We start from the raw sequence: 13906 nt of genomic DNA on the forward strand, positions 1-13906 counted from the left end.
TTTCACAAATGAGGTATACATACATACAGATGTTCACACCTTAACAATTAAGAAAAAATGGAGTTGGCTTCATTCATTCATCACCCAATTTGATTTCTACTCTCGCGCGCACCTTCCTTTGTTGAACAGCTGCTCCGCCATTGCTGGTTCAAGGTAATCCAATAGCGACCGTAACTATGGGGGAAGGGAAATAACAATTGAACTTATATTTTAATTGCAAGGTATGTTAACAATTTTGAGTGATTTTAATTAATTTAAGGTTAGAGAAAAATCGTATTTTTTGGTTTTAGAACAGGCGTTTTCAATGGTGTTGATTTGTACGAGCTATAGATATAATAAAAAATTTTAAAAGTTTTAAAACTAAAAAAACACAATTAAAGAATTTTAGAAGTTAAAATATAAATATTCTTAATTGTCATTTTGTCATTTTACATATAAACAGTTAACAACTAAGCTAATATAAGACTGTTATTTTACCAAACATTGAAATACAAGCTAGTCAAACAAACCAGCTAATTGAATCAGTTTGAATCACTAACAGCTAAAAGTTATCAACTGACTATCAAACACACCCTTAAATTTCGGTCCTGTGGTTGCTTCTAGAAGGGTGTCTGGATTGAGAAATATTGAAATTGACTTAATTTGATTGTGTTGTTTTATATTTTTGGATTAGTTTTTTTTTTTTCTCTTATTTTTAAAAATAAATTATTTTTATCTTTGCGTAAGAATTCCGAAAGGGTTAATCTAGCTTGGAGGCCATCATAGCACCGGTATGGTTTGCACGCCATTCCTTGGGTGCCGGGTGAACATTGTACCTGAGACTAGGTATGGTTTTCATTACTAATATTACTGACTTACTGTATTGTTTGTGTTTGTTTATGCTGTTGTAGTAATTGTGTATAATGGCTGTTATTTTAGATTATGGACAGGTTCTAGTTTTCCCTAACCTTAGTAGCTGCTAGTTAGATTCTCGTAGAACAACTTAGTAGTTGTTAGTTGTCAAGAAAGTTTTGGTAGTGAAGTTTTGTTATTCTTGTAGAACAACTTATTCTAGCCTCGATTCTTTGGTTAAGAGCATAAATGGCGTGACCAGCATTTGGTTTATTCTTGTAGGACAACCTATTCTAGTTTTTGTTTTTTTGCTAGCAGGTGGTTTATTCTACAATATATTTGAGTTTAACTGCAATTGTTGTGATACTTGTGGACTATGAATGAGTGCCGCCTAAAAAATTGAGAATGTAATCTCGCAATTCCTGGTGCTTCTTGCATACAGATATGATTGATATATTAATGCATAGGTTTTGTACATTCTTTACGAATGAGGTGAGTGCTTTTTAATGTTCATTCAGACATGTAGAGTTATTTAATTGTTTGAGATAAAAGGAATGCTGCACAGGTTGAAGGCTTAGGTTTGAGTTAAAAGGAATGTTAGATTAAAGTGTATAATTATATTTTTATTTATTTTGGATGGCGTGTGTTTTCGGTTACTATATTGCTATTTATGTGGATGGTGTGTGTTTCTGGTTACTATGCGTGAAGAAATGTTCTTCATATGTAATAAAAAAAAATACTATGCTGATGTTATTTCAGTTTCCAAGGCTAAAAGTATTGAAACTCCCAAATTGTATCCTATGATTGGATAAAGTTAATAGGTTATTGTCACATTGCATATGATTGTCAGCTCATTACTTCATTCTATGTTTTCGTAGGCCATCGAGTTTTATTCCCGGTCTAACAACGTTAGATCAAATGATCTTATTATTTTGAGTAGCCAATGCACAACATATCTTCTGTAAGCAGTGCCTAAGCACGTTGTTTTATTTTTTAACATGTAACTGAGTATTTTATTCACAATTTTCGGTTCTTTAGGTTTCTCTGTCATTCACGAGGATGCATATTTATTTCTATTAATGCAAATGCCCTCTAGGATTAGCCAATTCCTTTAAACATAGTTCATCTTATGCTTCAGAGCACCAACCATTGAGTGGGCTAGATCCAACAACCCATGATGGAGTATATCACAATGCTTCAGACTTCCTTTAAGTTTGTTTCCAGCATACATATGCTTTTTCATTACGATATGCTTAGAAATCTGCCAATTGATTATTTTCAACTTCACACATTTGCTACATCATGTTTTCGATTGTCCGGTTATGGAAGAATTTTGTAAATGTATTGTTTTTTGAATGCACAATTATCAGAAACAATATTCAGTGTGCAGAGGGAAGCATTGGTGGAGCTCTATAGAAAACTTGGATTGTTCAAAATCTATAGGTATTAAATATATAAATACTTATTTATTATTTAATTTGTGCTTGCATAGGTATATTTGACTGTTCAAATGGAAAAATGACTAAGCCAAGTTATTCAAACTGATTTATTAGATATATATATATCGTCTGATTTGTATTAGAGGCAATACATATGCTTTATATTTTTTAATTCTCCACTTCCAGCATCCAGAAGGGCACTACCAGGCTGCACCCCACGGTCCAGTTGAGAAATCTGGCTCTCTTACCACTTGTTGGTTTTCCTCTTAGGATCGACGACCATCAGTAACCTTTGATTCGAGTAGCAGCCTCTGCAATAAGCATCACGTAGGTTCTGCCCTAGAAATTTGTATGCTTTATGTACGTGTTCAATCTTGTGTCTTCACATTTGGTAATACTACTATTGTGTAATTTTATTCATTTACATCCTATAAATATAATTCAAAAATAAGTTATAAACGCAACATAGTTAGTGTATTTTGGTTATGCATTACACAATCTATTGTATGTTAATTACTTTTATGAAAAACGTTTGCTGCTTTTCTTTTCTTGCTTTAGTCTAATTAATTATCAATGAAAACCATAAATGTTGGGAATAAATAAGTAAATGAATGGCAAGAAAATACAATGAATATTCGAAAAAAAGCATGCTTCATACATCACCTTTGTTATCTTCATATCATTAAGCTACACTGCCTAATGCGCAATATATATGTTTTTATCAATGTTTTTTTTTTTTTTTTTTTTTTTTTTGGGGTTTTCATGGTCAATCATATTGTTTGGTTTATATATGCAGCTCACTCAACATCCTTTCTTACAGGTATTGATTGCTAGCATAATTTGTTCCACCTTGTACCATCATATTTTTTCATTACATGTAATGTAGAATTAGTAATTTCATCATTGCATGGGAATTTTCCATCCTTTTGTTATATACCTGCAACATATACAATAAAAAATTTAGAATCTTAACCTCTAACTTTGGATGTATTTTTCTATTTTGTTAGTTATTTATTGTGATTGCATAGCTTATACTACTATAATTTACTTTTTAATTAGGAGCTAAAAATCACCTAGCTTATCATTATATCGTAATTGGTTATAATCAATCATTTATTCAATTGAAATAATAATGAATTTTCTATAACTGATGGTATCCTAAATATTTCAGAGTTTATGTTCCAACTTCCTAGTGGGATGACCTGTTATATCCATCCCAATATGACAGGGATAGAATCACTATGTACAAGGTGATTACCAATTCATTTATTTCTAGAAATTCTTGTATGTGATAATAGTGACATAGATAAAATATTTAGTCTTTATTTCGGCATTCTGCACTTCAAATGGAAATAGTTCTATGGGACTTATACTATGTCAATAATACATTGTTATATATTTTTGTAAGACTGATATTTTGAAATTATAAAAGTTATATTAAAACCATTTATTTTGTATTAAAATAAGGGAAAATAAAGATATAGGTTTATATAATCTAGTAGGTCACCATGTAGAGTTCTTTCCCACACATATATATATATATATATCCCTGGCATTTATCATCTTTGTCACTCATTGTGTTTTTTCTGGAATTAGGCTATATATGAATTGTAATAATTGCTTGCCTAACGATCAAATCAGTATTAGAAAAATTGTGACTTTGATGGAATAGTTAGAATTAGTTCTGCAAACCTAATCCAGTGTGTTTTAGAACTACTTATTATGTTAACACAGAGAAAATCGTGATTTGGAATATTTTTATGTTCATATGTTTTTCATTCATCTATTGTCTTATATGACTTGTCTTTCTTCTCGTCTTACTTTAGGATGATTATGCTCAAGATGACGACCAATACAAGGAAAAGCTGAAGAAAGACACCAATATTTTACATGGTTGCTACGTAAGACAAGTTTGGTTTTTGTTTATACTTGTCATTGATGTTATTTACATTAGGATTGAAGCTTACACAATGATGATGAATGAAACTACTCATTAACTTCATCTCATGATATATATTGGATATATTTTAAATTTTCTTTATCGATATTATTCTAATCACTTGAGATGCTTTAAAATTATGGAGATGGTGAGTCAACTGATACTGTTGCTAGATTTTATTAATGGACCATTGAGTTCAGTTGCATGATTTTCAGGGAGTTTGTTATTGTTGTTGCTTCGTTGTTGTATATGGTCCCCGGCCCCCTTGGAAGTCACACTTGGTGGATATTTTACGTAGATACACAACCTTAGAGTTGAGTATAGTTGTTTGATTTACCAATGTTATACTTTGATTTTAGTTGTTATGTTTATTTAGTAACAATATGAAAAAGACTGCCGCTTGGGAAATTTTTCTAAGTAGGTTGGAGCTCTGTATTTTGAACTTATATGTTGTGTAGTGTGTGGGTTTCAAATAGGACATCTCTTGAATTTCGTAACATTTAACACCTCCATGTGTTGTTTTATTTGAGTCATTATTGATATTTAAATTCATCATTATTGTTTATTTGTTAATTATTGTGTGATATTCTTAAATTATTTTTTTAAACAAAACACATTTTTTTTTATTTGTATTTAGATGAAAGTGTTTGTCACATCTCCGGTGGTCCCATATACCCGTCTAATCCTTCCCACGAGTGTTGGTGTATGCACCCTCAGCGAGATAGTCAACATCGAGTCCATCGACTAGACATATAAAGTTGTATGTAATTCTTCTTTTAATTATATTTCCTTGAAAAGTAATTAGATTCATTTGCCAACGATAACAATAAATAAGTTCACTTTTTATTACAGTCGATTCACCACTCTTAAGTGCTGCCCGAAATATTGTTGAAAACAATTGTTTGATTTAATTTGTATTTATGTTTATTTTTATATATTTTGGATGTTGATAGTATGGATTGCAAATATTTTGGATGTTAAGTATGGCTGAACATGGTTGTTGGGGCAAAACTTTGTATTTATATATTTTGGAGTGTCAAAAAATACCGGATCTACATTATTTTGTATGTTTCTTTATGATTTTGGTATTTGGTACAAAAATAGATTATATGTTATTTGCAAAAAATTAATTCTGTAACAAATACTATTATTTCCGTTATTTTTGTTAGGTGGTTACAAAATATTTTTTTATGGACAATAGAAAATTATAACAGTTTTGTTGTTACGGAAAATTTTTGTAACAAGTACTTTTTCTAACAACATTGAAGCATTTGTAACGTTTCTTTTTTATGGAAATATTTGTAACAAAAGATTATTATCACGACGAAGGACAATAATATCGATTTTTTTGTAACAGATAATTTTGTTACAAAAAATGAGTTGAACTGTGACAAATAAATTTATCAAGTGCGTAATAGGGGCGTTGACCATCAATTTTTTTGTAACAAAACTTGTCGCTACAGAGACTTTTTGTTACTCTATTTTTTTTAGCGGTCAAAATCCGTTATAAAATCGACACCAAAGGCTTCTTGTGTCGAAAAATGAGCATTTCGATCGGCTTTTCCCCATTACAAAAGACCTAATTTTTGGTAGTGGCATATGCTCCGGCGCACTTACATATACATATCCATTTCTGTATTTCTTCTCTCTGTTTTGCCTCGTTTAATCCTCTCTTCTCTAACTCTCCCAATCTACTATCATGTCTTTACTATTCCGAATTTTCTCTGAATTCTTGTATTGTATTCTGGTGTTTTTCCAGCCTGTAAATAGCCTAGGGCATAGATTTTTTATTGTTTCTTTTTTTTGCTATACAGACACAAAAAAAGGAAAAAGTTGCCATGTCTAGAGGAGGAGTTGAGATAGTCGATTTAGAGCTCACAAAAAATCTTCATGGCAATCGAATACCAGGTTTGGCACTCGTTAATCTCTATTTTTTATTTTTTTCTTTTTTCTTGTTAGAATTTGATGTTTAGATTTGTATTTTGTTCTTTGAGTTGATTCAAAAGGAAGAAGTTGAATTAAATTTCTATTGTTTCTCTATTTGGGGATAGTATAGATTTTGGTTATCTGATTTGCATTAGGGTTTTGGATGATTAGGCTATTCCGCAATCTATTGCATTTTTGTTGGAATTAAAAGAAATTGATACCGGCTCCAAGTCTTTGATGTTAGTTTCATTCGAATATCTCGGCTGATACGGTTTGGTATTCAAGATTGGAGAAAAGGAATTCAGAAAATTTGAAAGATTAAAACATGATAATAGATTGGAAGAGTTGGATAAGAGAGGATTAAGGAGGCAAAAACAGAGAAAGAATAATACCTAAAAGAGAATGGATATAAATCCAAAGAAGATGAATCCGAAAGTTGAAAAATGAAGATGAAGATGCACCCGAAGAGGAAGATGAGAATAAAGAGAGATATGAAAAGAAAGAAAAAACAAAAGGAAGATCGAAGAACAAGAACAAGACGAAGAAGAAGAAAAGAGAACGAGAAACAACAAACTAGGGGTAACGTTTGATACAAAGAATATAATCGCAGAGAAATAATAATAGAGAATGAAATTATATTGCTAGTTGAAAAAAAAAAATATATCCATCATTAAAAATTAATAAATTAGATAAAAAAAATATTATTGTATTTTCTAGTTATATTTTTAGTTTGATAATTTATTTTAATAATAATTTAGATATGATGTTTTATGAGATTTGAATAATATAAAATTAAATAATAATAAAAAAATAAAAAATAAACAGAAATTAAGGGCGTGTATATTCATTTGGGATTTCATTGGATTGCTTTGGCTTTTAAAAAATTTATAGATTTTAATAAGTTTGTGGATTTCGAAAATGCACAGAGTCACGGCAGACTTTGATGGATTTTATTAATTGATTTAGATGCATTTGTACAGATTTGATGGAATTTTTGTATGGATTTATATGGATTTGGTAGGATTAAAATAATTCATTTTATTAATTTATATAATTATAAAAATTTATGTAAACACAAGTTCTATAAAAATTATATATTACTACCTCCATCAGCCTAGTTTTTGCGTGTTGATCTTTAAATATTAATTATTATATTAAAACGTAGTACAAATTAAGAAAAGATTGCAAAAATACTTCCACGAGTGTCTTATAATACTAATAGAATGATATTTTTACGAAAAATTATACAAATAAAAGGATATTTTTAATATGACCCTTAGAGGCGGATGGATGGAGTATGATACTTTGGTAAATTGCTTATATTGATTTTGAAATTTAGTAGTAAAATATCCCTATACTTTAAAAATTGCATGACATCCCCTTATACTTTAAAAAATGTTGTATGAAACACTACCACCGTGGAACTTCCCTTCTGTGATGAGAAGATGATTTTCTATCTATATTTTTTTCATGGCGGGAGGGTTCATGCGACATTTTTGAAAGTATAAGGAGAGATTATGCAATTTTTAAAATAAAGTGAGGACGTACGCTGAGTTTTGAAATTATAGAGGGGTTTCATGCAATATTTATAAGTAGACGCCATGCAATCTTTTAAGAAACCACAAGAAAGTAATGGATAATTTTAACTTATATTTTTATAAAATAAAGTTAATATTAATAAATAATATATAATTATTAATGATGTAAAAATATATAATACTATTATTTTTTATATTAATATTTTTAATTTTTAATATATTATCCTTCAATATATCAATTTATTTTTATATTTATTATTAGTTATTATTATTATTATTCTTATTTATATTATTTTTATATAAAAATAAATATATAGATAAAATCAAAAACTGTATTTACAATTTTTGGGAAAAAATAAAATTAAAAAAATTAAAAAGTAAATAAATATAACTAAGAGTTTAACAAAGAAAAAATATGTATATCTATTTAAATTTACTGATAATATAGTGTATTCGATAAATGAAAATGAAAGAAGACAATAATATATATTTATTATGATAATAGTATGTTTTAAATATTATATTTTTGGTATGATATATATTTTACCGTACCGTACAAATATTTTTGGTATACCGAATTTGCAAATAAAAAATACTGTATACGGAAATAATATGCATACTCGTAAAAAAAATACCGAAAAAATTTTAAAATTTCGATACAATATGACTTTTTTTGTGTGATAACGTATACAATAAGATATTTCCAGTGTATATAGATAATTAAAAAAAATTGGTATATTTGTATATATTGATTATTTGATACAATATCGATATCTTTTTTTAATAAATTAAAAATTTTGGTACGGTATACAATATATTTCGATATTTTTAATATACTATCTCAAACCATCTCTCACTACAAGAAAATATCATTTTTGTAACGAGATTTTTTCGTCATTAAATTCACTTTTTCCGTTACTAATGATATTAGAGACGGAATTAATGATGGAATTACGTTAGCTACGTGATCTTTAGTGACAGAATTCTGTTACAAATATACTATTTTTTTTTGTAGTGTCTAACTAAATTGTATACACGGTATTAGAATATAATATTCTACGTCAAATACCGAAATTAAAAATAAGTTTATAATTTTGCTTTATAAATAAGTTCTATTTTTTTTTTTAACAAAGAAAAAAAAATCAATATCAAATCTCATTTTTAATTAATTTTTCAACCATAAATTTCCAAATCAAACATCAAATTTTTATTATATATTAAATTAAAATTTAATTTTAAAATTAAATGAGTATTTATTTATATAATATTAAATATTTATTATTTTTATTATTCAAAATTTTAGCCAAACTTCTAAATTTACAATTAACAAATAATAAAACTAAACATATTAGTAAGTTAATAAAATATAGTTAAGTTTTTTTAATTAGAAGTATTAGTTATTAATTATGACTATAATAAAAAGTTGACTAATTTCGTGGGACGGCTAAAAAAAGAAAAATAGACTAATTTCGAAGGACGGAGGAAGTATATCTTTATTTTTAATACATTTATAGAATTATAATATTAAATTCAATTTAAAAATTGGGCCAGGTCAAACACAACTTGATTATAATGGCCCGAGCCCGAACCAATTTAAACTCATGCTAGACTAAGTATGGTCTGATTTATTTGGACCTATTTTATTAGCCCCATATGCAGTTTTTTCGTGCTAGTTTCATATCGATTTTTTGAATCATGCCTATTTTTGTTAGCACTAATGTAAATATATTTTAATATTAGCAGAGATTCCGTACTATGTATGGTTATCTTTATACTAAATTATATATTGATTTAATATATTTTTATATAAATAATACTTATAGGATGTGTTTACTTTAAACGATTTCTCAATAGATTAATATAACGTTTACTTGCGTGATTAAATATTAGATAAAATTATATTATATTTACTTTGTTTGATTATATGATGTGAATATTTTTTCTCACCCAAAATATTCTTAATTCGATTTATTGTATTATGATTTTATATACATATTACTTATATTTTTATTTGATTTAAATATAGAGTAAATGAATATACATATATATATATGTAATATAAAAAAATCTTAATTTTCTATGAATGTTGTCATAAATATATGGGTGTGTTTGATTGTGATTTCGAACTGAAAACAACATTATTCACCCTACATAATTTATAGTAAAAGTATATTATTTTCTCTCACAATAATAATAATTGGTTGAATAATAATACTTTGAATAAGGATAAACAATATAATAGTAATAATAATAATAGTAGCAGCGGTAATAGTAATACTTAGATCAGAACAAATGAATTTTAACATCTTAAAATTTTTCATGCTTGGTGGTGAAACTTTTGCTGCAACTTTACAATTCAACATATTAAACATTTTCAACAAATCAACAACGTACTTTTGTTGAGACACAAAAATTCCATGTCACCTTGCTTCACTTCCAACCCTAAAAACTATTGCAACTTGCCTAAGTCTATCATTGAGAAAAGGACATGAACACATATAAATCATATCATCAACATAAAGTTAAAGAATGAGAAAATTATTTTTACCTTGCTTCTTCACGTATAATGTGGGTTCATTCTTGTTTTGCTCAAATCCAATTTCACAAAGATAGGAATCTATCTGTCCATACGATGCACACGGAGCTTGTTTTAACCTATACAAGGCTTTGTGCAGCTCTCCTCATTATCTTCAATTATAAATCATTCAGGTTGAGTAACATAGACCTCCTTTAAATCGCCATTTAAAAATGTTGATTTCACATCAAACTGTAGTCGAGCTGGAGCAAGAAGAGACCATAGCTGCAGCTGCCGCCACCTCCTCTGCCATGGATGACATGGAGGACTATTACTATGACCTCTACGAGGATGAAGCGGACAGAAATCTTGGTAACATATACCTCCTTCGTAGATCCTCAGGTCTCCGCATTGGGAATCGGAGATGGGGGGCGACAAGAGCTATGGCCGAGCAGGACAGCAAGAAGCAAGACCTGTCGTTCGTTCCACCTCTGCTGGCTTGTCCCAATAGAACAAGCAGACCACTTCTAAGGAAGTTGTCGGCCGCCGTGGCAAGAGGGTTCCAAAGAGTGAAGCCTCCGACAAGGAAATGGCAGTCTTGCGAGGTTCGGCTGGAAGAAGTAGTAGGTGTGTCTGTCTGTCTGTCTGTCTGTCTCTCTTTCTTTTTCTGTAAGGTAAGATGTATTTTCTTTGGTAGATTGCTTTAGACCAAAACAGATACTGGGTTGGACTGATAATTAGCTTGTATTTGCATTGTGCACTGTAGATTTTCTTTTACATACAAATTATATCTCTAACATTTGGGGTTCATTCTTTTAGCCATATTTCTTATTTTTGTGTTTGTTGAATTATTGTTGTAAATAATTTGTGGTTTGCGAATTTTATAGTGTCCTTTATGAAATGATTCAATTTATTTTCCATATAATATTGGCCAATACAACTTTGGATTACAAACTAAAAGTCATACTAAACATTTTCTAAATTCACATTGTACAAATACTATTATATAAACGCAAATTATTAACAAAAACAGTTCAACAAAGATAAATGAGAATGATCCGGCCATGTTAGAGATGAAAGTTTGAATGTAAGAAAAAAAGAAATTTACCTTACACAATGCAAATACAGTCCAACTCATTATTTGTTTTGGGCTAAAGCATCTTATTTCATCTACCAAAGAAAATACTGTACGAGGAATGGCGCCTTGCCTTTTGTTCAGAAAGTCTTACCTGACAGAAAGAGAGAGACAGACAGACCTACTCCTACTTCCGGAAAAACCTCGCAAGATGCTTCACCACTGCTGCCTTGTCGATGGCTTCACGCTTTAGAGCCCTCTTGGCACGGCGGCCGACAACTTCCTTAGAAGTGGTTTGCTTGTTTTGTTGGGACGAGCCAGCAGAGGTGGAACGAACGATGGGCCTTGCTTCTTGCCGTCCTGCTCGGACATAGCCATTGTCGCCCCACCTCCGATTCCCAGTGCGGAGACCTGGGGATCTACGAAGGAGGTATATGTCACCAAGATTTCTACCTGTTTCATCCTCGTAGAGGTTATAGTAGTAGTCCTCCGTGTCATCCATGGAAGAGGAGGCAGCGGCAGCTGCAGCAGCGTCCCTTCTTGGTCCAGTTTGACGACTACAGGTTTAAACCATGAAGCCCTTAGGAGAAGACAGACGATCTCCTCGAACATGTAGTCATGGGTACTATTGGAAGAGGACTTGTAAGAGATGATCAGAATAAGTGATAAATAATTGGTAGCGATTAAGAGATCGCTCACAAAAGAAAAGATCTTCGTAATCTGGCAATCCAGCTGGGTAATTTTTATTTTCTTTTCTCTTGCTGGGTTTGATGTTTCGATTTGTATTTTGTTCTTTGAGTTTGAGTTGATTCGAAAGAAAGAAGTTGAATTGAATGGTAAGGCTATTCCACAATCTGTTGGAATTAAAAGAAATTGCGACCGGCTCCAAGTCTTGATGTTAGTTTCATTATAATATTCAGAGATTGGAGGAAAGGAATTCAGAGAATTCCGAAGAGTAAAGACATGATAGTAGATCGGGAGAGTTGGAGAAAAGAGAAGGAAGAATACCCAAAAGAAGAGGAAGAGAGGAAAAAGATAAAAAAATAAACAAAGAAGAAGATTGAGGAAAAAGAAAGACAAAGAAGAAGATTGAGGAAAAAGAAATGTTGGATTTGGGATCAAATATGTGTATCGAATATATTGTTAAAGTCATTATTTTATCTAGACATATTATTTAAGCAGTCTAATTAATATAATTAATTATTGACTGATAGGTTTGATTGTTATGGAATGAAAGTGCATCTACCCGTATAATATTATTATTTTGGTGACGTGACAAATTAATAATATTAATTAAGGGCATAATTATAATTGCAATTATGTTTGCCCTATTATAAATAGGCTAGGGTTAGGTCCCCAGGATCAGCACGCCGTAAAAGAGATCTGATTCTCCCTGCAGTTTCTGCTCCTCACCCGTCAATGACAGAAAGGAAGCCGGCTCTCTGATCTTGGAAGACCAAACCTTTAATCACCCAAGATTTGTATATGGCTTTATCAGGTACGCTTCCGCTTTAAGAATCGGGCATATAAAATTCAACAATTGGTATTAGAGCATGTTGAATTATTTTTTGTGCTATTGGATTAATCGGTATTCATCCGGGTTTTATTAAATGTTCTTATTCTTGGAAAATTTATTATTGCCTTGGAATCCGTGTACATATTTGGCTGCTAATTATTCTGGTTGCTAATTATTCATCAGCAATTGTAAATCTTTCATTATATTCAAATGGAATCCGTGTACATATTAGTAATCTTCATTAGAAATCTGTACATATATATATATGTAATTGGTTGATTTAATCTCCGTGCCAATATATTTTATTTTATTTTTTAATTTATTTGTATCTATTATTATTGGCAAATATATTCTAATATATAGATAAAGATTCATGATACAAAATTTAAGTATAGCCTGGAAGTTTATATATTCATCCATTTATTTTATTGATTAATTTATGTATTGAATACACGCATATTCATGTTTGTGTGTTTATTAATTTATCATGAATATTTTGGAATATATTGTTTATGAAATTGATGTATGCATCTTCAGAAATTAATTTTGCTTATATTGCAAATATTTCAACCTTCAGAATTGGAAACTCATTAATAATGTTTGCTACGTTTTGACGGTGAAAATCTAGTATTTGAAGTTGCCAAAGTAACCTCTCTTATATGAAATTTTTACTTGATAACGTAAGTGTTTACATGTATATTTTAATTCATGTGATTATTCTTCGGCCCAAAGGCAGTCGATAATTGACAGAATAAAATATGCATCTGCGATAATATGTATGGGACAATTATATAGATTTAACTTGTGTGAATAGTAAATCAGTCCAAAGATTGGTTACTGTTTGACATTACCTTATTATCCGTATATGATTATTGCAACAAGATGACTGCTTGCAGTTAATGGCATTGATCCAAAGATTAAACATTAATGTTGCATTTAGTGTCTTGAGATGGGATTGCATTATTTTATTTTGAGTTTCATTATGCTACTTGAGTACTTATGTGTATATTTATTCCTTATTATCTTCAGGATCGAATCTTATGGTATCTTCTAACTATTCAGTCCCAATACTGTCTGGGGACAACTATCAGCACTGAAAAGAATCAATATTGATTCATTTGGGCTGT

The 13906-nt window shown here is 30.0% G+C and overlaps 1 protein-coding gene across 1 annotated transcript; it reads right to left on the minus strand.

The window, feature by feature from the left end:
* Positions 1-11450: 11450 nt before the first annotated feature.
* Positions 11451-11765, minus strand: LOC127253583 (uncharacterized). The gene has a single exon (XM_051278236.1). It carries the CDS (start codon positions 11763-11765, stop codon positions 11451-11453), a length of 315 nt encoding a protein of 104 aa, XP_051134193.1.
* Between the last annotated feature and the right edge of the window lie 2141 nt (positions 11766-13906).

Source organism: Andrographis paniculata, unplaced genomic scaffold (genome assembly GCF_009805555.1).
Source record: "Andrographis paniculata isolate CXL003 unplaced genomic scaffold, ASM980555v1 Contig51END, whole genome shotgun sequence".
Classification (NCBI taxonomy): domain Eukaryota; kingdom Viridiplantae; phylum Streptophyta; class Magnoliopsida; order Lamiales; family Acanthaceae; genus Andrographis; species Andrographis paniculata.